Source organism: Mirounga angustirostris, unplaced genomic scaffold, assembly GCF_029215605.1.
Source record: "Mirounga angustirostris isolate CCGP_5_RB_7025 unplaced genomic scaffold, mMirAng1.0.hap1 SCAF_15, whole genome shotgun sequence".
NCBI lineage: Eukaryota > Metazoa > Chordata > Mammalia > Carnivora > Phocidae > Mirounga > Mirounga angustirostris.
The window spans coordinates 61,896,484-61,921,032 of record NW_026991723.1 but is presented as its reverse complement, the minus strand read 5'-3'; the positions used below and the strand labels follow the sequence as shown (position 1 = coordinate 61,921,032).

The 24,549-nt window shown below is 49.9% G+C and overlaps 1 protein-coding gene across 14 annotated transcripts in view; it reads left to right on the top strand.

Annotated features, from left to right (window-relative positions):
* ANKS6 (ankyrin repeat and sterile alpha motif domain containing 6) overlaps nt 1-24,549 on the top strand; it is a 66,689-nt gene that overhangs the window by 30,949 nt on the left and 11,191 nt on the right. For 2 of the 14 annotated variants that reach the window (XR_010407771.1, XR_010407770.1), the window contains exons 13-16: nt 590-657; nt 5,863-5,979; nt 21,050-21,157; nt 22,426-22,522. Coding sequence is in view for 3 of the 14 variants with exons in the window: in XM_064579566.1 (XP_064435636.1) it covers nt 590-657; nt 5,863-5,979; nt 21,050-21,157; nt 21,914-22,144 (524 nt within the window). In the remaining 11 variants the exon portion in view is untranslated. Of the gene's footprint in view, nt 1-589; nt 658-5,862; nt 5,980-12,966; nt 18,838-21,049; nt 21,158-21,913; nt 22,364-22,425; nt 23,847-24,549 lie in introns of those variants that run through there. The other 12 variants (XR_010407766.1, XR_010407765.1, XR_010407764.1 and 9 more) reach the window with 12 other exon arrangements.

Sequence of the window (24,549 nt, the reverse complement as noted above, 5' to 3'; positions counted from 1 at the left end):
AATCTTCTGTTTTCCCCTGCTCTGTGCCCTCTAGCTCTGCTCTTCCACTCAGATGTATCCGTCCTTCCTTCGGGAAGCCCACAGCCTCCTCACACTTAGCCGAACTCCAGTTCCGGTCGGAAGCCACCTGCTTGTTCTCTTAAGTTTTTTCTCCACCTCGCTGACAACTTGCTGGCATTAGCATTTGCCACAGGTGCGGCGACCAGCAGTCAAGAAATCATAATTAAAAGCTGTTCTTGGACAGAAAGTGGAGTTTTAGTCCCAGCAGCTAGAACTCTGAGAACTTGGGGATTGCGGCCATTGGAGGGTCACCTGGCCACGAACCTCTCCACCTTTGTGTCTACCACCCACTTTGGGGTCTGGGGAGATGCCAAGGGCGCACCCTGAGGGGAAGCATGGCTGACAGGTGGCTCAGACCCGCCCCCAGCTGCATCCCCACAAGTGGAGCTTAGAGCTGCTTCCTGTGTTGGGGTTTCTTGTGACATTTCATTTGAGATAAGCTTGCCACTACTTTATGAGTTTGAAGACCACTGTTCTGATGCATTTTGCCAAATTCTAAAATATCTTTTCACATCTTTCCCTCTTGAAGATGAACTGACTGGAATCCTTAAGAAATTATCACTTGAGAAATATCAGCCCATTTTTGAGGAGCAAGAGGTAAGGATGTTATTTTTGAATGTCCATCTGAATCTTACTCTAAAAAAAATAAATATATGGGTTTTCATCCTACAAGCATAGATTGATCTTTCTCACTGAGACAGCTAAGGAAATGGAGTTTGTGTTCAGCACATTTAGTTCAGTTCATCACAGTGAAATCCTGGGGGCCTTATGGCTTGTTTTGTTGTAATAGAATTATGTGATTTTGCGCACTGCTCTCGCTAGTAAAGTTTGTGTTTGTCCTTTGCACACTTTTGTTGAAGGAGATGGGCAGGTTTTTAGATTTAAAACGGGTCAAAAACAAATCCTATTGACTTTGTGCTAAGTGTCTGGATATAGGATGTCTGTGTTAATCCGAGAGAGTTCCTTTTGCTTAAAAGCACTCACAGTCACTTTTTTTTTTTAAATGACCGTTCTGCTGTTTGGCAGTTTCTCAAAATGTTAAACATAGAATTATCATGTGACCCAGCAGTCCCACTCCTGGGTGTGTGCCTAAGAGAACCGAAAACATATGTCCACACAAAAACTTGCACACGAATGTTCATAGCAGCATTATTCATAATAGCCAAAAAGTGGTAAACAGCCCAGATGTCCATCGATCGATGAATGACCAGATGCGTTATCGCTGTACTATGGAATATAATTCGGCCATAAGAAGGAAGAAAGTGCTGACGCACGCTATGACACGGAAGAGCCTGGGACACACATTATGCTGAGGGGAAGAAGCCAGACACAAAAGGCCACATATGGTGTGATTCCATTTATATGAAATGTCCAGAATAGGCAAATCTGTAGAGACAGAAAGTAATTAGTGGTTGCCAGGGAGTGGGGGGAGGAGAGAATGGGGACGGACTGCTTATATGGGTGTGGGTTTCTTTTTGGAGTGATGCAAATGTTCTAAAGTAGAGTGTGATGGTTGCACAACTCTGAATATACTAAAAATCACTGAATCTTCTGCTTTCTTTAATTAAAAAGAATTTTTTATTTGCGTGTAGTTGCACACAGTGTTACATTAATTTCAGATATACAGCTTGGTGATTTGCCAGGCTTATCCGTTAACTGCGTTCACCACAAGCGTAGCTGCCCTCCATCCCGACACATCGCTGTCACAGTACCACTGATGTATTCCTTATGAACTGTACATTTTAAATGGGTGGATTGTATTGTAAGTGAATTACATCTCAGTACGTTTTGGAAAAAACTTACCATTTGGGCCACATAAAGCTCCTCTGCAGGCCCACTAGCCACCAGGGTGTAATCACCAGTTTGGAATATTTCTGGCGCCCGGTCGAGTACATGACAACTCTCATCATTGCAGTAGCAGTCCTGAGAATCACTCACCGTCCCTGCAAGCTTGAGATGCTACTGAGGAGTTTGCATTTTGTCTTAAGCAGCAGACAGAGTGCAGTGGCTTTCTTCCTCCCTTGCTTTCCTGCTGGAGCCAGCGGGTCCTTCCTGCCTCTTTGGTGTTTTAAACCTCAGCAGTGATGTTTCTCATTGCCAAGAAATCTTTCCCGTGCACTGCTGGCAGCCTGCTCTTGTGTGCTGTGTTCTGCGCCCTCTTGGAGTATGCAGGGAACACACCTCAAGGTGTACCTCTGTTTCTTGAGGTGTCTCTGTGTCACAAGGCAACGTTTGTCCTGAGTTCTTAGCTGCATCCCTGTTTTGGAGCTGATATGTCTGAGGGCACATCTGTCATTCACCATTCTCTGGTTCTTGCAGCTGTCCCTTACAGGGAACTGAGGGGTGTTCCAGATGAAATTTGACACTTTCAGAGTTTTAGAGGGCAGGGAGACCAGGCAGAGTTGCTGTGGTCTTCACTTACCCACCTGAAAGTCTCCATAGCCTTGGGGGTTGGGGAGGGTGCTGAGGCCTGGGGCAGGACTGTGGGGAGGGCAGAGCCACTAGCTGGAGGATTTCTGTGTGTGTTGGGTAGGGTGAGGTTAGCTGAGGCGGTGCCCTTGTCAGGAGCCAGCTCAGCTGTCCCCCCTGCACTTAGCTTCTCTCTGGACAACATATAAGCTAGGTAGCACTATGTGAGAGTTGTTATCTGTCCATATAGAGATCCCGTGTTCCCTTGAAGGCTTTCATGTGACTCAGGTTTTAACACCACTGATTGCCCCTGCCCTCACCTCTACACCCATCCCCACAGCTACAGAGCACTTGTTAGTCACTTAAGAAACTCCTTAAAGTAACTGGCATGCAGATAGTACTTTTCCCTCATTTCCAGGGCTCATAAAAATTTCTCCCTCTTATTATATGCTTTTAGTGCTTGTTGAGAATTTGGAAGAAGAATGAAGTTAATACATTTTCTCATCCTGCCATACTGAAACTGAAGACAGACTAATAATTTTCATCTCTCTATCTGTATTGGGATGGATTTGGCTACATATATTGAAAAATCCCCAGATAATAGTATCTTAAACAAAATAGAAGGTTATTTTTCCCACAGAAAGTGTTCAGATGAGTCATCAAAGCTCCTTCTAGCTCTCTGCTCCACCATCACTAGGGTGTATGGCCCTCATCCTCAAAGTGCAGTATGGCTGCTAGGGCTCCAGCCATTACATCCACATTCCACGCAGCAGGATGGAAGGAGATAGCAAAAAGACACGTGTTCTCCTTTTTTAAAGAGACTTCCTCAAAGTACCATAAACCTTATATCTCATTAGCCAAAAGTTTGTCAATTGACATGCTCATATGCAAGGGAAACTCAGAAATATAGTGCTTTAGCTTCATGGCAATGTGCCTAGCTGACAACTAGGATTCTATTACTAAAAAAAAGTAGGGCATGAATATTGAAAGGACACAGATGTTTCTGCCTCATAGTGCTGACCCTACAGAAGTACTCACGTGAGGAGAATTTAGTCTCTGGTTCCCTCCACCTAAAATGAGCTGTGAGGATTTGGCAGCCCCCCAGGGTTGACAGAGGTCAGAGATTGAGAAGGTCAGTGAATGTGCGGATGCAGTAGCATATTGATTGGTGTGGTCATTCAGTCAGCCAGCAAACACAGCTCAGGTCTCTACCCCCTATCAGGCCCTCTACCAGAGCCTGACCCTAGCAAAGGCAGAAACACCCAGAGCATTCTGGGAGCCCAGGGAAGGGGGTCTATAGAATGAGGGCCAGAGGACACCTCAGCTGAGCATAAACTGAGCTTTGAGGGAGGGGAGCAGGGCTAGTAGGGCATCTGGGAAGAGGGAGCAGACATGTGCCAAGAGCCGTCAGCACTTCGGCCTGTTCGGGGCCTGACTGGAGCAGGGAGCCTGACCGGGCAGGGCCTGGCCAGCATGGACGTGATCTTGCGAACCACAGTCCGGAGGCAGACGAGGGCCAGCAAGATCTCTAGCCTGTGGTGTGGGTGGTGGACCAGTTAGGGGCAGACTCACAGGAAAGGAGACTCCAGTTAGAAGGGGGTGACGGGGGGGCACCCTGGGCAAGAGGGCAGAGAGGTGCTGAGGAGCTGGCTGTGGGGACAGCCTGGGGGTCAGGCCGTGGGGAGAGGGGAGTGTCTGGCCCAGCCAGGGGCAGGCAGTGTCTCAAAACCATGTCATCTGCTCTTTCAGGCCCTCAGCCCCTGTGAGCTGTAAAATCCCAGAGAGAGGCAGGGGGACACCTCACAGAGCTTGGGGCTGGGGAGGGAGCAGACCCTTCCCCACCGACTCACGCCTGCTTCAAGGTGGTTTTAATCCAGGAAAATAAAACGACTATTAAAATAGAAAAGGAAAGATGGGGGACATTTTTCAGAAAAAAATTCCTCTATCTCCACATACATCAAATGTTTTGAAGAAAATTTTTAAAAATCTTCAGTATCTCTGGGGGAATAGAAAACAAAGCCTACTTTTAAAGTGAAAAACTAAGGATTTTCAGTAAGTTATGAAAGTTTAATTTTAAATGACAGCAATATTATATCACATAAAACTATAATATTTTTATGATTTAGCTTGCAAAGCTTTGTGTAAGCCCTCTGGGTAGACCCTACAACCACCTGTAAGTTAGGTGAGGGGAGGATTCGTACATTTCAGGTGGGAAACTGAGGTAAGCTTCCTGCCCAGGTGCCCCAGGCAGCAAGTGGGGATTGAGGCCCTGTCTGTCTCCCAGATGACTGCCATTTTGGGGTCTAATTTGCAAGGGCCCATACAGGGGATAGAACCCCTTAATTCTTAGGGAACATCAAGTCACATTAGCAAGGAGGCCGCCACCCCCAGGCCAGGGACTATAGCTGCAGCATCAAGGGTGACGTGGCCCCGCAGAGAAGAGCAGGGACTCTGGAGCCCACTGCCTGGGTTCCAGTCTTGCTTTTTTCCCTGTGCCTCAGTTTCCCCGCCCCCGAATGGGGGATAGTAGTAATCTCACTTTTGTCGTAAGGTTTAAACAACTCAGTCTGTGTTGAATACTCAGAAGGTGCTTCGCACGTGGTGTTAGCTTCTGTGTCCTCCCCGTTGTCACCTGACAGCGAGGCTCGGGGACAGAGCTGGGGTGTGTAGGGCTGGCCTCCACCCGCTGTGCTTGCTGCCTCTGAGCCACGTCTGACCTTCGCAGGACGGACGCCGCAACATAGCGGCCATGTAACAGGATGCCCTGTTGGTTCTTCGCCTGGCGCTGAGGCCCAAGCTGGGATGACAGGAATGTTAGGGTTTCAGCTCTAGCAGCCAAGGGTTGTGCGGCTTTGAGATGCCCGTGTTCTGAGCCCTTCTCCGCTTCGGTTCTCTGTGGCCCTTCTCCCCTTTATTGCTTTTGCTCGTTGACTTGCTCACTCTGTCTTTCCAGAGTCTACATCTCCCTGGTCCTCTGGGGGGGAGCCATGCTGAGTCCCGCCATATATGCCCATTTTCCGTGCGGTTTCTGATCTTGTTGGAATGCAGCAGCACTGGGATCAACCTTCTAAGAGCAGCCTTGGATTTGCAGCAGGCCGGCCACCCAGATTACGGTCTCAGAGACTCCCCTTCCTTGTTCAGTGGTCGGGGTCCTTCTACAGTGCACCTGTCCTGGGATTCCCAGGCCTAGAGCTGGGGAGAGTTAGTCCTTAATAATACTTTCAATTAAACTTTCAACATAAAGTCAGGAATTGGAAGTAGTAAATCATAATTACTTCACTGCTAATAAGCACTAATAGCTCATAATCAGGCTATTTCTGGTGTGGATGGGGAAAAAAAAAAAGGTGTGGCACCAGAAGCAGATGGTAATGAATCCCCCTTCTCTCTTTCCAGGTGGACATGGAAGCATTCCTCACGCTCACCGACGGCGACTTGAAGGAGCTGGGTATTAAGACAGATGGATCCAGGCAGCAGATTTTGGCAGCGATTTCTGAACTGAATGCAGGCAAGGTATTGTTCTCAATCTTTTTTTCCTGTTTCAAACAGCAGAGAGCTTCACTAGGATCCTGAGCCCTCCGTGTTCCTGAGGACATCTGTGGTCTGATTCCATCTCCTCTGGCGCATCTGGCAGAGGACGGCCCCGTGTGCACACTTCTCACCACCGAGCGCTCCCTACCTCCCTGTCCCTTTTCCAGATTTCTCTTCTCATAGACTCAGCAAAAATGCTCCCTGTGGTAATTTCAACCCATGGGGCTGGGTATTGCCCTCCAGCTTACAGTGGAAGCAGAGCTCTCATAAGAGGGACTCTGGAGTCAGGCCCACCTGGGGGTGAGCCCACTCTGCCCCTTACTCACTGTGTCCCCTAGAAGTCATCACCTCCCTGAGCCGTGCTTTCCTCATCCGCTGGGGGCGGTGGGTCATTGCCAGAACCAAAAAGCTTAGCAGCGCCCCTGGCACACACAGACCTGTCAGTCACTGTTGTTATTGTTGGCATCCTACATTTTTGTCCAATGTTAAATTTCTGTTTCATCAGCTTTAAACTAAAGATTAACAAGGCACCCCCATCAAAGGCACACATGCGAAAAAAAAAAAAAATGCATGAGAAGCAAATCACCACTCACTTTGCAAACCTTAGTAGCACAGTAGCTGTTGGGCTATTCAGGCTCCTTTGCCTCATGGATTTTTCCCTAACGTGGGATGGACGTTTCTGTCTCACTCCAACAGTGTACGGGACTTGCTTACCTGTTGCTGTTTCACGCTCTGCCTGACAGCCCCCCTCCTGTTAGCCCCCCTGTCATGCCATGTCTGGGGTTTTGCCATTACAAATAGCACCATAATGGATATCTCTGCTTTGTTCCTTTTTCTTCTGTTGTTTTGTTCCTCGGGCTGTGTTCCATGATGCGAGGTTATGTCAGAGAGCGTGACCGGTCTTACGGTTCTTTCTGTGTATTGCCGGGTACGCACAGAAATATTGAACAGACTTAGAGTGCCAACAGCAAATAAATATTCATGTAGCACTTTATCATTCACAAGACACTTCCCATACATTTCCCCAGTTAATCCGAGGAGGCCGGATCCTCACACTTCCCTTGTCCAGCTGCCCAGGTGGAGAGCTGGGCAGGCAAGTGAGGCAGGACCTCACCCAGGTCTTCATCGTATGTTCCCACAGCACCGTGCTGTGTGCAGGTGGCTCCTGCCAGCCCCACTGGGGTGGGTGGGGGTGGGGGTTGGGTCTCTTGCTGTCATCATTATTATTATTTTACCTGTTTGTAGGGTGCAAGGTGGTCCTTCTGAGTGATTTAGTTGGCAGTGCTTCCGGTGCCTGTGTTTTATCTTGAGTTTTTACTGTCTGTTCTTTTTCTTCTGTAAGTGACCCGTTGCTAAACACTGCTCACCTGTTCCCTCACCTGTTCCATGGGCCTGGGCTACCTCACTTTACAGACGGGGAAGCTGAGGCTCAGAGATGGATAGTGAGCCCTGACTCCCAGACCAGCACTGTTTTGGCTCTGCTTTGAGATGTGAGGGGCAGGGGAGGTTGCTGGAAGTTGCTGCAAGTGGGCCAGTCCTGGCTGGTAGTAAGGGCTTACCCAGGGAAGTGAAGCCCCTGGGGCATCGATCAACCAGAGCAAGCACTGAAGTCTTTAGAGCATTGATTTGGTCATGAAAAATAGCCCTTGGATTCTCTGCCGTGTCCCAAGCACTATGTGGGCGCTGAGCTCTGAGGCTACTTTGTACCCAGCACTGTTCTCAGCGTGTCACATCTAGTCATTCCTTTAACTTCACAAAAGCCACTGAGGCCAGGTCCTCCAGTCTATAGGTGGAGGAAGTGAGGCACAGGGAGGGTAAGGAGCTTGACTGAGGTCATGCTGTTGGTAAGTGACAAAGCCAGAGTTGGAGTGCTGACCACTATGCTGCCCTGCCTCGGCGTGAACCACAAGTGCGTATAAAGCAGAGCTCCTGACCTCAAGTGGGGGCTGGAAAGGCAAGGTCCTGGAAGACATCCCCAAGGAAGTGGCAGGAGAGTTGGGATCTGAAGAAAGATGGGAACCTTTGGATAGAGGGGTAGAAGAGTGCAGACCAGGCAGAGGGAAGCACATGTGCAAAGGCCCTGTGGTAAGAGGAGGTACAGTGCATTTCAAGAACTCAGGAAGTGCTAGACCTGGGAGCAAGAGGTGTGGTGTGAGGGGAGGCCAGAGGGGACAGATGAGCCCCCAGGTGGTTGAGGGGACCCAGTCAAGTAAGGGCAAGGGCTCTTGGGAGAGGGGAGGTGAGTGATGGTAGGGGGATTTGACTCAAGGTTTGCAGGACCCTTCCTGCTCCTGGCCTCCAGAGGCCAGATGTGTGAGCCAAGGAGAGGATAGAGGTGGGGGAAGCCAAGCCAGCTGAAGAAGGACAGGAAAGATTCTAGATGTAGGGCCAGGGAGGACCATGGAGGATGTGGGAGGACAGGCCAGGAGCTGGGTGCCACTAAAAGCCTGGCCCAGGGCTTGGTAGATGGTAGCTGCTAATGCTTCCTGACCCTCCCCTCTGCCCTCAGTGACCATGGCCCTTGTGGCCCAGGATCACAGAAAGAAGGCAGACTGGACTGGCTTGCTAATCTTAGGAAGCTTAACTGTCATGATCAGAGTGGATGATGTGACATCTCAAGCCCACTCCAAAGGAAAACATTTTTCTTAATGTTTGCACAAACCGGGACCTTTTTTCATTTTCTCTCAAATTCATTGCCCCCGTACTTATTCCTGTAAGAGTCTGCATGCTGTGCCAAACAAGGCCCAGTCTAGAGAAGCAGAAGCGTTGACAGCTGTTGGTGGTTCTTAGTTCAGGCTGCATCACGAAGGACCATCTACCGGGTGGCTCGTGGACAAGAGGAGTTTTGTCTCACAGCATGGAAGCTGCGAGTCCCAGATCAGGCCTCCGGCATGGTTGAGATCTGTGAGGGTCCTCCTCCAAGGTGCAGACTGCCACCTTCTCATCGTGTCCTCACTCGGCGGAGAGCAGAGAAGCCAGGTCTTTCCTGTCTTCTTATAGGGGCACTGCTGCCATCATGGGAGTCCCACCCTCGTCACCTCACCCAAGCCCCGTCACTTCCCAAAGGCCCCACCATCTCACACCATCCCACTGGGGGTGGGGTTTCAACATACGAATTTGGATGGTGGAGACACAGTCCTTCTGTAACAGTGGTCTTCCTTGGGGGCACCAGCTGACCAGCTCCCAACCAGGAGACCTGGGTGCTTCCAACCTGCCAGACCGAAGGGACTGCTCTGTCCCACCCATGTCCCTCCCACAGGCAGCATCCACCCTCAAAGTCAGGCAGTTCCACATGGAAATAGGGGCAGAGGGAAGGTCCAGTGGAAGTGAGGACCATGCATCACAGCGTGTCCTAGAGCAAAAGCAGGATTGGGAGAAGCTAAATATTACAAAAACAGGTTAATAATCTGCTGCACTACTCTGGAGTTGCCATTGAAGCTAGGTGCTGCTGCTTAGAGCGAAGAAGTTCTCAGGCCGAACGTGGCTGCCAGGAGCCCTTTGGGTGGCCTTTGGATGCCCTGGGCCTCAGCTCTTCTGGGCTGGACCCCTCTCACCCTGACTTCAGGGTGTTCTACCTCCTCCTTGATTGCTACAGGGCACCCACTCCCCCGTGAGCATTCATACTTTTTCTTTTGCAACCCAGCCTCAGCCAAGAGAGTACCCATTGGTGGCTCAAATGCTCTGGATACATTCAAGAACCCAGACCAGGACCCATGAGAGAGGGGAGGCCCAGCTTCCCTTGTCCACCAGTGTCTTCATGGCTGTGGTCCACAGCATGCTGGGGGTTGTGGACCCAATTTAGTGGTTCACTAAAGCAGCATTTTAAAAAACAGAATAGTTGGGGCACCTGGGTGGCTCAGTCGGTTAAGCATCTGCCTTCAGCTCAGGTCATGATCCCAGGATCCTGGGATCGAGCCCCACATCAGGCTCCCTGCTCTGTGGGGGGGCCTGCTTCTCCTTCTCCCCCACTTGTGCTCTCTAGCTCTCTCTGTCTCTCAAATAAATAAATAAAAATCTTTAAAAAAGAAAAAAACAGAATAGCATAGAAAATGTCAACATTCTTTGCAGGTAGGAGGGTAAATTTGTTTCGGCTGTATAAATTTACACGTAATAAGGTTGTGATCTAAAGTGTATTTCTTGCACAATCAAAAATAGTTTGAACATTTTAGCTTAAAAGGTTTTATGTTTGTTTTGTTTTGTTGATGAATAATAATCAGAAACCTGGCTCTGCCATGCAAATACCAGCAAAGCAGTATAGATCCTCAGCCTTACAAGCCAGGGGCCTCTGTCTGAGCCTCCCCCTTCCAGGATTCAAGCTGTGATGTGTACTCGAGTTCGCTTATTAGTTGATTAGTTTCAAACAGTTTATATGTTGGAGAAGGTCAACCAGAAATTTCACCTTCGGTTGGTTCCTAAGCCATTGCTTCTGTAATATTGCCATTTTTGTGTGTGATTATCAAAGCAGCACACATTCATTTTACTAAAATTGCACAGCCGGAAAGGTGAAAAGAGTTTTTAAGGGAATCATGATCCAACCACCCAGAGGCCAGTGCTTTTCACATTTGGGAAGATCACTGCAGTGTTTTGTTCCAAATGTTTTTCTCTGCTGAGATAAATTTGGATCTATAATTTTACATCCTACTTTCTTCATTTAACATTAAATATATGCAGTTACCCATGTCATTAAAAACTCTTTTTAATATAATACATTTGCATGGATGTACTAAAATTACCTTATTTTAAATCCCTACTTGTTGGATATGTGGATATCCAAACTTTCTATTAATAGCACTGCAGTGGGCAACTTTGTGTATAAGGCTTTCTAATTATCTCCTCAGAATAGATGTCTAAAAGTGGAATCGTGGAGTCAAAAGAGTCTAAATCAAGGTATATGGCACTTCTTCCTGAATTACTTTCCAGAAAATGCCAGTGAACATCCCCACCAGCTGTGGGCGTGTGGCTCCAGTATCCGCAAATCCCCTCCAGGACTGAGTACTCTCAGTTTGCTTTTAGATTTTTATGAATTTGGGAGGCCAAAAAGTGTGCCTCATTTTAATTTGTATTTCTTTCTCTTTTTTTTTTTTTTAAAGATTTTTATTTATTTGAGAGAGAGAGAATGAGAGAGAACACATGAGAGGGGATAGGGTCGGAGGGCAAAGCAGACTCCCTGCCGAGCAGGGAGCCCGATGCGGGACTCGATCCCGGGACTCCAGGATCATGACCTGAGCCGAAGGCAGTCGCTTAACCAACTGAGCCACCCAGGCGCCCTAATTTGTATTTCTTTAACTACTGGATAGACTGAACACTTTTTTCTATGTTTCACGGCCGTTCGCTTTTTCCCTTTTAAGAATCCTCAGGCAGGTCCTTTGAAACTCAGGGGTTCCTAAGGGGCATTTATTGTCGTCCTCTTCAGTTGGCTGTGGACACGGGGAACAATTACGGTTTTCATCGTCTGCGGCTCTTTCCTAAGTAGGAGGCAGAGTGCTGGAACCCTGGCTTGCCCTGACCTCGTCTCTGAGGCAGTTCAGGCTAAGGTAGCATTTAATAGCGACATGGCCATCATCCCTCCTGGTTAGTTTTTTAGCCCTCTGCAGTTTGCACAGTGTCACCCCATTCATTATATCGGGTCGAGCCTCCTCACAGTCCCAGCATGTCCTCCTATCCACCCAGCAGCAAATAGGGTCCTGCCCGGGACACCATCGCCAGGGAGCGGTAGAGTTAGGGACTCACCGTCTTCTGACCCCACATCCCTGCCTTGCCCTCTGCCCTGCAGCCTTTAGGTTTGTGTTGCTGGACTCCGGGGGGGAGGGGAGGAGGGGGAGGGCATTTTTCTAGCTTATTTAACTTACTTGGAAGGCTTGGCATACCGGGCAGTCCTACCGTCCGCTCAGGTGTCTAGGGGGCCTTGATGGCAGTAGAGGTCCCTGCTCAGGGCTCATGGAGGGGCCCCCTGGGGTCTGGAGCGTCCACAAAATGAAAGAAGAGGAAATTTGAAGTCTGAGCTCACTCAGGTGGACTTTTTTTCTCTTTTTACTCTTAGCAGAGAACAGTCTGCCAGAGATTATTCATTTTTAATCTGCTTTACATGTTGACCACGTTTGTTGGTTTTAAAAAAATATGTGTTTAGCCCACACTGCTGTCCTCTGAGGACAGGACCTGTCAGCCTCCTGCTGCCCACACAGGGTCTGATGTCACCAGCAACCATTTGAGTACTATTATTATCCCCATTTTATAAATAAGGGAACTAAGGCCCAGAGAGATTAAGTGTCTTGCTCGGGGCCACCCAGCTAGTAAATGGTAAGAATGGGATTCGAACTCAGGCTGTTTGCTTCCAGTCTCTGCTCTTAAGCTCTGTGTATCACTGCCTCTCAGCCAGGTATTCAGTGAAGATGTTCTCTGGGCGGAAAGAAACATCCACATCCGCCGTCTTTTCCCATCTCAAACCAAGTGTGGTAAGGGGTAGGGATGTGGGGGGAGTGCTGCAGGGGTAGAGTGAGACGTGCGTGAATCACTGCCAAGAGCAATCTGACATCTTTTGGGCAAGGGGGAGTTAGACAGTTCAAACTCTCCCTGTGTAGCAGAAAGGATTCAGCTCCCACTCAATTCCCTGGAAATCTGAGAGCTAGAAAGGCACACACAGTGAATGGGGAGAAAACCTCCCTCGCAGGCCATGTGACCTGGGCCAAGTCAGTCCTGCTGCCTGGGCTCTGTGTCCTGTCCTTGTCTGGGGGATTGGATCCCTGCATCGCCCTTTTCACCCTTGACATGCTGTGATTATGGGTGCTAGGGGACATTCTGAGTCAGCATGTTTTTATTAAACTCAGTACTCTTTTAATTAGATAATTTATTTTCTCCAAGACACCCATGGGTTTCTCAAGTTTGAGTTGAACATTATCAACACTATGTCAATTGAAGTAATAGTCAAAAGATTTAATGAGACTTTGTGTCTGTTTTCAATTTCCTCCACAGGGACGCGAGAGACAAATTTTACAGGAAACCATTCACAACTTCCACTCTTCCTTTGAGAGCAGCGCCAGCAACACCAGGGCCCCTGGAAACAATCCCTGTACATGATCCTCCCTCCTGTGGTCACCAGCGTGAGCTTTCTGAATCCCAGTGCTGCCCTCACATAGCCGCTGCTCCAGCCAGCATCAGCTCTTCCCCATTCCCTCAAACACGCCTCGCTTGGTCACACTGCTGTGCCTTTGTCACGTTCCCTCTGCCCCGAACGCCCGTCTCCCCTTCTCTTCCCTGCTGTCCTAGTTGGTGATGCTGTTGCCGTAAGGAACTCAAACACAGTAGACTTCTCCTCACATGAAGTCCCGTATGGCTGCTTCTGCTTGGTAGGTGGCTTCCCACTGTGATTTGGGGACCCAGTTCCTTTCACCTTGTGGCCCTGGCATCCCCAGGGTCCTCAGCATCTTTGCCTCTGGTTGGCAGAAAGGGGAAAGGGACGGTGGAGAAGGCACAGCCATTCTTAACCACCTTTCTCTTGACTGCTCCTGCTCTAGCCACTCCTGCTCACGTTCCATTGGCCACCAGGAGTCACATGGCCCCACCTGCCTGCAAAGGAGGCTGGGAAATGTAGTCTTTGTTCAGGCGGTGGCTGCCCAGCAGCAAGTCTACACTTAGCCAGGGCAGCACATGTTTTAGAGGAAGCTTAGCCTTCCCTGACACATCTTCCTGTAAAACTTCTAACTTGTTCTTTGTGATCCAAGTCACTGATCCAGTGAAGCCTTTCCTGACTCCCTTACACAGAACTAACTTCAGCCCCGAGGGTCCCTTACTGCTTGTTTATAACTCTGTTCTAACACTTGGCTGCACCGACAGCATACAACATACAACAGGTGTTCAGGATGTGTATGTTGAACATGCTTTTCTTTATTGCAACGGCAGCCTTTTCTGTAGGAGAAAAAAGAGTAGGCCTGCTGTGTGATCTTGGATCCCTTCTCCTTTCTGGCTGTCAGTGTCCTCACCTGTAAGATTGGGGGTCAGGCAGGATGATGCTCTGATAGTCTACGCTGCTCACCCCATGCCTTCCTGCACTTCAAGGGAGAGCCAAAGACCCTAATATATTACATTGTGGAAGGACTTTGGTGCTTAGATTTTCTAGACAAAGAAGCCAAGTGTTTGGAATTTCTTGTACACCCTGTTAATGCTATGTTCCTCAGAAGGGAATCGGTTCTTAACGTTTTCTGCCATGTCCTATTATATCAGCAGAGCTCTGACTTCTAAAATCCAGTAGCTTTTGGAAGTGTTTTCAAGTAAGTAATTTGTTTGACCAACGCTTGCTGCATTTCTGTAATGTGCCGGGGATACAGAGACAAGCTAGAGCCAGTCCCACCCTTGGGGACCTTGATAGGCAGGAGAAGACATGAATGGTCAGTCCCAACCTCGAGAAGCAGCATGGCAGAGTGGTTTGTGCTCTGGACTCTGGCTCAAAGTTCACCTCCAGCCCCGGGGCTGGCCAGCTGCGTGGCCTGGGACAGGTCACTTGGCCTCCTGCTCAGAGCCGAGAGCCACTGTGCAGAAAGCTTTTGGTCTGCACAAAGTGCCCAGTAGACAGCAGGCTTCACAGAGTTCTCGTCTTTGCCACGAGCTCCACCAGGCTGCGTGCTGATCTCCCTGGGAGGCGTGGCCTCTCGTGTCCTTCCCCAGCCACGAAAGCCTGCTCCCCCTCCCCTGGCTTCTTGCCTGTTGTGCCAGCCCCTCCATCCTCTCATCCTCCCACCAGCAGCAGCCGACTTGCAGCATGACTGGAGAGAGGTTTCACTTTAGCCATCACCGACAGGCATCTTTATGAATATCCCTCAAAGTCAGGCCTTTAAGGACACGTGGTCATTGAGCACCTACTGCGTGCAGCAGCTTGACCTGTGTCATCCATCCTCCCCGTCACCCTGGAGAACCCTGCACATCTGGGAGACAGACATGGAGTGAAGCTGCATGCCAGTTACCCAGGCCGGGGTGGGGGGTGGTGGTGGTGGGCAGAGCTGGCCTAGAACTGGATCAGGCGGGCTTCCAGGCCCACGCCTTTTCCACTGATCCAGGTAGGCTCCTGGAGCTGGAAGCGCCGGGTATTCTCACTGTTGTAATGGACTGGTGTCTTCAGGGGTTAGTTCTCAATAGGTTGAGGGTTGTTTACCCCTGAAATACATTGGCCCCTGAGTTACATGCTTTGAGGTTTTGTGTGTGCTTCTTGCTGCTGTCCTGTTTTTTTTCATAAGCCCTCTATTTGTGCAGCGTCCTGTCAGGTACGTTTGATTGAGCATCTGCCACATACAAGAGCTGTGCTGGAGGGGGCACCTTTCCGCAGTGCAAGCTCCCGTGATCTCATCTGATGACCCCACACAGAGCAGGGCTGATTCCCATTCTGCAGATGGGAAAGCTGAAGCTCAGGAGAGATGCCTCTCTTATCTTTTCCACTGGACTCAAGTGGTTCTAAGGCTTTTTCTCCCAGGCAGTTTGTGTGCTGCTGGATGAGAGATTCCTGGCACCCTTTCTGGGCCATGATCTCCCCCTTCCTGGTGACACCCCCGCCCTGCACATGTATCCCCCGCCTGCCTGTAAGGGGCTGTTCTCCGCCACAGTGTTTCCCTTGCTCAGTGTCCTGAACCAGCATTCCCCAAAGTGTGTGCCTTGGAACACTACTTCCATGGGATGTTAATGGATTTTTCATAAGGAAAAATCAAGGGAGTGTATATGTGAAAGTGGGGTGAGGCTTTGTGATCAAATAGGTTTGGCAGGCACTGGGTTAAAGCCCAGTTAATATGGTTGTCTTGCTGCAGGACATCTCAGGACCTTCAGCGTGCCTGCGCGTGTTGGGCCTCCTGGAGGGGGCCATGTAGCAGGCCCCTTATGTTTGCCCCCAGAGTGCTTCTTCACGGTGCTCTTGCAAGACAGGTTCCTGGGACACTGTCAGGGAAACCTGCGTTGACTGGGACAGTGGCAGCCACGAGGACTCACAGCCACTGGGAGTAGGGTGAGGGGGCACTCAGGGGCTTCAGCTGGCTCAGGGGTCCTTGGTCCTCCTCTGTCCCTAGCATCTCTTGGCAGAGGTGCCCTGCTTGGCAGTAGGATATCAGGGTAGGGGAGTCCCCTGACTTTTGGGTGATTGGGACCCGGCTCAGAGGACTCTCCATCTTCTGCAGGGGTCTCCAGCAGGGGAGAGGGCACTGTTTCCCAGCCTTAGTGCCGGATTCCACACCCCCCCCCCAACCCGCGGGTGCTTCGTGTTCGTGCCACGCCCCCCACGGGCCAGGGGTGCTCCCACCTTCCTTCGCTGCCACATGGTCACATGGAAGCCAGCTAGTTTTGCAAGGAGAATGCTTACTCTTTCATCCTTGCATTCACCAGACAGACATGCACTGAGCATCCAGCCTGTGCATGCCCCTGCTTGTGTTTTGGATCCAGAGATGAAAATATACCCGTCTCTGCCCTCAAGGAGCCCACAGTGTCTTAAAGAGACAAGCATGTAAATAAAGCATTGCGGTGCCGTGTGAGGAGGCTTGTAATGAAGGTGTGTGCTGGGTCCCTGGCTCCGAGCACGTCATCTGTGATGGCTAAGGTTTGGCCCTGTAGGAGAGGGCTGGCAGATAAGCCAAAGGGCCCCCAGAAGGGGACAGCCTGTGTGAAGTTAGTCCACATATAACATTTGTGGACTACATATGGCTGGGGTTAAGTTAGATACCTGTTTTTCTGATTTGGGTTGGGTTTTTGTTGTTTTTTTGATTTGGGTTCTTTTCTTTAAAATGCATAGAAGCAGTCTGTCTCCCTGGAAAGAGCACTGAATCTAGAGTCAACCCTAGCACTGGGTTTTGGCTCAGCCACTTACTGGGTAACAGCAGGCTTATTTCTTCTTGAATCTCAGTTTTCCCTTTTGGTTAGAAGGGGCCAGTGCTCCCCACGGTGCTGAAGATCAGATGCAAGTGAGAAAGCCCTTTCCACACCATGTGGAGCCGTGCAGACTTGAGAAATCTCCACTATGGTTGCATATTTGAAATCAATCTCAATGTTCTTTCCTATCTCCCCATCCTCCCCCCCACCCCCACCTCCCACTTGCCCAGACATAGCCATAGCTGGGGTGGGGAGCAGGGAGTAAGGCCAGAAGAAGGGGCCTCCTGCCAGAGGGAGCAGCAGCTTCGATGGCTCTGCTGGCATCAGAGCCCAAGGATGCAAGGATTGACAGAGGATCCCCACGCTCCAGCAGTCCTGACTCTGGGTGTTTGTGTCTTTGGGATTCCCAGCAAGGTGGACAGAAAGAAGCAGGAAGGCTTTCCAGCCAAACTGCAGGAGCTGATCCAGCAAACAAAGAGGAGCAGGAAACCCTTCCAGTTTTCTCCTACTCGGAGCTGCCCAAGGACATAGCCATGCGGGCCAGGATCGGTCTAGGCAGCTGTGGGCACCTACACTGACCCGTCCACCAAGAACACCTCCCAAAGCTCGGGACCCTTCTTGGGAAGATTTTGCAGCACAGCCTGAAGGGGTTGTGAAGCATCATCCGTGCCCATCTGCCCTTGTCTATGTCAAGCAAGATAATCATGTCTTCTTAACTAATAGATCCTGTTCAACATGTAAGGACACCTGATGTTTTTCCCTGATAAAGTCAATACCAAATTCTGTAGGACAGGCTGGAGAATGAATCTCCTCCCCAGGAGGTGGGAGGTGAATCACCTCCTCTGGGTGGGTTCCCCTTAAATATTTCTGGAGGGCTTGCCAGATTCCCCGCTGGCCTCAGGGGGCCCCTGTTCCTCTGTAACATGCTGTCTAAGAGGGGATTAGACCCTGCCTGAAATTTCAGCCCCTCGTCTAAGAAGCCAGTCTCTATAGACAGTGAGTCACCAAAGCTTAGGGTGACAGAAGAGGAATCAAACAGAATCACTGGTAGTGGGATAGAGCAGAAAGCCCAGTTCATCTGTCTCCAGTTCCTTCTAAGGCAGAGACCATCCAGGACTCCCTCCTCAGGGCCCTGCCCAGTGGCGTGAGCCAACCCCACCAGGTTCCCAGTTCCTGTTGGAGCCAGCTCCCCAGGGCTAAGGGACAAAGGGCATGGCTGTCTCTTCAGGGAGACCCTGTCTCCACCCTCCAGGTGGCTGGGGTGGAGTTTAGCCTTACTTTAAGTCCTCAGCAACGCCACTGTAGGCTTTGATAAGAGACCAGGCTGCCATTTTGTTTCAGCCCTCCAGAGTGGGTTCCCATGTTCTTCACCCATCAAACATTACTTTTATTATTATTTTAGTGTTATTTCCGTGCAGGGACTTGATTCTTTAAAGGACTTTTGTTTGCCAAATGTATATCAAATACCAGTGAATTTGTCTTCCCACTTTGATTTTGCTCATCGAAGGCATAAATGCTGCTCAGATTTCTTCCAGTGATAACCATTACAGAGCAGGTGCCCACGGCGTGCTGGCGTGGCTGTAAGCTGCCTTGCCTCCTTCACATGTGCCCCCTCAAGCAGCTTTCTAATTCCCTTCCTACCAGTTCAGTCACTGTGGCACACAGATTTTGTTTTTTCCATCCTAAGTGTCCTCTTCAACCCCCATCACCTATTTCATCCAGTCCCCCCACCCCCCGCCCCTCCAGTAACCACCAGTTCTCTATAGTTAGAGTCTGTTTCCTGGTCTCTTTCTCTTTGTCTTTGTTCCTTTGTTTTGTGGCACACAGATATTAACCTCACCAAGGTCTCCCAGTTAACAAGGGACAGTGGGTTTGAATGCAGGTCTCACCTCTCTCACTCTTAGGAGGAGCCACATTTTCTCCAGGACGTCTTGCTGCCTTCCGACACAGAAACATTAAATTGGTATAAGCCCAGCCAACAACAAAAATAAAACCTGTTAGTCTGTATGGCTTGTTCACAATTTTTTTTTTTTTTTTTTTTTTTTTTTTGGCAGGCTAGTTGGGGGGATGTGTGTGCTCATGAAACACTATAAATAGCTGGGAGATTCTCTTTGTTCTAAGAATTCTTACAAGTCAGGGGACTGCCTCATCTCCACCTGTTCTGCTATCAGTGCCTCATGGGGGCGCGCTTGGAGCTACAGATCATACATACAGGAAGGGGAAGGTGGCGTGGGTTCCAGTCCTGAAGCAGCTGGAAGGAGGCCAAGGTCTGTGGGGCCCCAGAGGGTGGAGCAAAGATGCTGGGGAGACCATGGGAATAGAGCCAGCTTTCCGTGAGGAAGAACATTCCAGGAAGCAGAGCTACCTGGGAGGGGGAGCATTCCCCAGAAGGGCCCCCAGAGGCTGGGCGAGCCCATAGCAGGGCAGCTGCAGAGGGGGATTCACACTTTGAGGATCTTACCCAGCAGTTGGTTCCCCAATGACCCACAGGTGCAGATGACGTGAGAAAAATAAGAAGGCAATGAGTTTACCTGGCAATATATGCATTTTGTAGGATCGGCCTTGATGCAAATCCCTCCTACTCAGCGAGAGGGGGTGGTGGTGATGGTAGTTTTAGTTTTACTGATGTGTCAATCTAAAAGTCTGAGAAAAACTGTGTTAGGTCACTTTTGAGGTCCCTTCCTGCCCTGTGATTCTATGAAAATCTATGAAAAGAGGGCGGAGTGGCTCATCAATAAGTTAAATATAGAATGACCATGTAACACAGCAATTCCACTCCTACGTATATACCCCAAAGAATTGAAAGTAGGTATTCAAAAAACAAAACAAAACAAAACTTGTATGCAAATATTCAGAGCACCTTTCACAGTAGCCAAAAGGTGGAAACATCCAGACGGCCCTCAGCAGATAAAGGGATAAACAAAATGTGCTATAGCCACTCAATGGAATATTATTCGGCCATAAAAAGGAACGGAATGCTGCCAAGTGCCGCTGCATAGACTAGCCTTGAGAACACTATGCTGAGTGAGAGAAGCCAGGCAACAGACTCCATATTATGCGATTCCATTCATGTGAAACGTCCAGAATAGGCAGAGAGGTAGAGAGAGCCAGAGTTTGGGGGGCTGAGGAAATGGGGAGTGACTCCTTACTGCAGAGGGGGTTTCTTTTTGGGGTGATGAAAAAGTTCTAGAACTAAATAATGATATGGTTGTAAATCATGGATGTACTTAATGCCAAGAAATTGTGCACTTTAAAATGGTTAAAGGAGTAAGTTTTAGGTGATACACATTTTATCATGAGTTTTCAAAAAAAAGGAAGAAGAGGAGAGCTCATCAGCTGGCTGTCCCTCCCTCCTCCTCCTGTCAGTCTGCTCATCTGGACCTTTTCATCAAGGTGAAAGGTCATAAGCACCCTAGGGTCTTCCTCTCTTCTCTCTCCCACCCCACACTCATGTACACACACCTCTCTGTCCCCTTCGTCAGAGGGTCGAGAAGGATGGAGGGTCTCAAGCCAGCGTCTCTGGGGCCTGGCACAGAAAACCCTCATGTGTGAGTGGGGCTGTCTTGTCCTGGCTCTGGGAAGGCAAGTCCCCTTGGAAGGCGGGAACTTTCTCTAGGTGCCAGGTAACCTCACTCGCCCCAGGCCACTTGCCCTTTCTCTGGCTCTCATTGCTTTTCCTCAAGGGCCTCGGAGCTTCTCCGCTTCACTTGCTCACAGCTCTTTCAGTTGAATAATTGTCTCCACTTTCATCACAATCAGAAACACTCCGTTTGAGTCACAGATGAGTGTTTTCAGAAGCCCTTCTGTGTTGGCATGGACACCCGTTGGATGAAGGACTTCTTCAGCTGTTGAGTCGATGCCTCCGAGGGGCCCAGCCCCATCAACTCCCACTTAGCCCACCGCGGCGGCCACCAGCCCTGCACCCCCGCCTCCCTCTGCCCAGTCCCACTTGCCCCCATCCTGCCACGAGGGTCCCTCCCAAGACAGCTCCAAACCACATGCTACGGGCTAATGTCCACTCCGAGTCTGCTCCTGGGTCACCCAGCCTGTGAGCAGGGTTTATAAATGGGGAGGCTGTGTGTGTATATAGAGGGGAACCTCAGCCATAAAGAAGAATCTAGAACTGGAGGCCATATACCCATGTCGCTGCGGCTTCTGTAGGTTGGCTTCATCAGTGAGGTGACCTCAGGGCAAATTGATTTTACTAACTCCTCACCAGGGACCGTGGTCAAGAGTCTGTGTCAGGACCCTCCGAGAGAATGCCCACCAAGCCACCTGGAGCCCCAGGCTGGCCAAGAGGCCTGTGGGTGCTGGCAGCCTTCCTCAGGTAAGCAAAGCTCTGTTTCCTCGTTGTTGGAATGAGGACTGACACACTCCTTCACCACATCTCAGGCCCCGGTGATGCACCAAGGGAACAAAGCAAAGTCCCTGCCTTCATGGAGCTTATGATCCCCGGGGGGTGGTGAAAATCCTGGCTCACAGGGCAGGGTGAGGATTAACTGAGAGAATCCAAGTCAAGAGCTCAGCACGGCGCCTGGCACAGGGCGAGTGCTCATGGGCATCTGCCACTTTTAATCGTTCATTTCTCTCCCTGTTCCTTGGGGGTCAGGGCCAAAGGAGCTCTGCACCAGCCACGGTACAGGGAACATTGCGCTCTGCCACATTAATGACCCCCAGAGCTGCGAGCTATCAGAGAAGCTGGGTTATGGACCTGCAGCAAGGGCCTGGGATGCACCCAGCCAGACGAATTGCAAGAATGAATGGAAAATATTTGTTTATTGCAAAGCAATGAACTTAACACACATAGTTCAGTTTACAATCTGCAATTGTTTAGGAAGAACACAGAACAAAGCATTGGGCCAGAAAGCCCAAGGTGCAGCCTGTGTTCTTTAGACCTGTGTAATAGCTCTATTTGATCCACATTCTGTCACCCACTTGTACGTGGATCACCCAGCCTTCCTGGGTCACGTCGACTTTTTTTATTTAAAAAGTTTATTTTTAAAGAAATGCACAGGTCATTATCAATGAGAATATTTTGATGTGTAAGATGTAACACATTTACATTTTTCCACCCTCTCTTGAGAGCCCCGAGATCAGGTGTAGCTTTCACCAGAGCCCCATGGGGGTTCCAGGATACAGAGCCCAGGACTGGGGGCCCAGGGAGCCCTTCTCCTTGATGGACATCTCCCAACTGAGAAAACCCTCCAAATGGGCTCCTGCTGATACTCTCGGTGAGCTCTCCAAGCTTCCTGAGTTTTTGACAGCTTATAACTGGAGAACTATGGGCACGGCTCTCTGCGTGATGGATTGGTAGTAACACTTGCATGTTATTGTCTTAGAAGCTACAGCCTTGCTAGTCAAAGTGGTGTGAGAGAGGGTGCTCTCCCGTACCCTTCCGTGCATTAACCTCATCATGCGTAACATCCCTCTGAACACCGTGATGCCAGGGACAACAAGCAAAGTGACCCTCCCAAGGTCACATGCTGGTTAGAGTAGAACTAAGTGGGCTTTCAGTGGGCTTCTCGGGCCCACTGAAATCCAGTAAGCACTCGTTCTTTGACACACATGCTAATTTAATCCTCTCGCCATCCACAGGTACCATTATAATTACCCATCTCATAGATGAAGAAAACGAGGCACAGAGAAGTCAAGTAACTTGTTGAGGGATGCCACACCTTGATCCCCAATATAGGTATGGAATTGACTACTTAGAAGCCAGAGCAAGTAAATGGTCTGCAGGGCAGGGCATTCATATTTATCCTTCTGTAGCTGACCCCACATGAGGTTCAAAGTCATAAAACCTGGGTTTGAGTCCGGCTGACACTACTTCGGGCTGAGAGGGCAGATCAGCTCATCTCTGAGGCCTTGGTTTTCCCGTCTGTGAAATGGAGAGAACAGCAAACTCTGTCCGGTGAGGGTGCGGTGGGGAGTAAGTGAGATAATAAATACTGGAGTGTGTTGTAAACTGTAAAGTGCTGTGCACATGCTACTTAGTGGCTTTATTCTCCAGGGGCCCTGGCACAATGGTGGAAGAGGAAGAAGCTTGGAGACCAGGGAAGTTGCAGTAGGTGGAACTTCAGGGTTGTCATGGGAACCAAAGCTCTGAGGCTGATCAAGGCAGGAAATACCATCTGGTTTTAAACACCAAAAAGCCTCGACTCACACTGGACTTATTTCTGTAAACAGCAGAATTAACATCATCCTGTAGCAGTAACGTCAGCCCAGAGCAATCTAGAGATTATCTTCCTGCTGATTTCCCTGGTCAGATCCAGACAAAGCACCTGAGGTACTCCTTATCCATTAGCTGTCACTTCCCCCCCCCCCAAAAATGCGGACAAGTCACTTAGTAAATCTGAGCTTAAGTGGAAAGAAAATATGCTGGGAGACCCTTTCCCATCCCTCCTAGGCTTTGCAAGCCCGGAGGGAAGGCTGGAGTTGGTGTCCAGGGACAGAGATGGGAGGGCTCGGAAGGCAGAGGTGACACTGGAAGAGTGCTTAGAGAGCATCTCACCTTTCCTCCAAATTATGAGAGAGAAAACAGGCCCAGAATGGGATGGCGCCTGCCCAAGGTCACACAGCAAATCGGTGATAAAACTGGCATTTGAATCTAAGCCTCCCAACTCTCAAGTCCCCTTCTTTCCTCTCTGGGGATCTCTGCTCCTTTGGTATCTGCTCCAGCATTGTCACGTTGCTCTCCGGGAAACACGAGACTTGGGATTTCTCTGGTTCCCCACGGGCTCTGCAAGATGAAAAGCAGAATGTTTCTTGAGTCCTGCACCTCCCAGGGATTTGACTCAGGAAGCCATCATTTCTTTGTTGTTTTCTTAGGAGCAACAAGGTTTCTGCAAACCACATGAGCCCAAATGAATCAGGATGCAATTTTAAAAACGAGAGGGTGATGCCTTTGAGTTTTCAAACTCTAGAGGAAAATCCCACTTTCATGGCAGCTCCAGATTCAGCAGAGGTTTTCCAGGGATGAACACTTTTCTCACGGGGGCCACTAGGAATCATTTGAGGTGAGAGCTCTGCTGGGAATGTAGGCCCCGGGTGGCTGCTGTGCAGACGGTGCTGGGGTCTTGCCTTCTCTGAGCCTGTTTTCCTAGGTGCACCGGGAGGCAGGTTCCACGTGACCGCCTCTGATGTTCCTCCCCGTTCTGACATTCCGTGACTTGCTAATCATTTTTTAAGAAAGGAAAGAAGACCTATTGCTCCTAGAGTCACCCCGATACTTTGTTCCACAACTGACATGTACCTGAGTGGAGAGACATCAGCACTGGCCCTACAGCTCCTGGCTGGCTGGGTCCTGGGAATTTCCTATGAACGGGGCTTGGCTGGAAATACTCTCTCTCCAGCCTCAGGGAGAGCACGCATCTGAGGCCACTGTCCCGTCGTGGCCCCCAGGACCCTTAGCCGAAGCTGGCACCCAGGGGTGGCACCCAGGGGTAGCAATGACAGCGCATGTCCATGGCTGTGTTTACCCCAAGTCACCCCAGCCCACCCTCAGACTCCCAAGTCCTGCCCTCAAGCTCCTCTATCCTGTGTCCACCCTCCAGGTTCGGGACAACACCATTTCCTGGTGGTGGAGTTGGAGCTGGGGAGTGGGGACATCTCCTGGCCCCATAGGCCTAAGGGGAAGCTTCACTCCTGGGGATGGCCCTGGTTATTTCTGGATCCCGTTGTATGAATGTGCCTTCCTCGGGGCTGTCACTCACCTTCTGT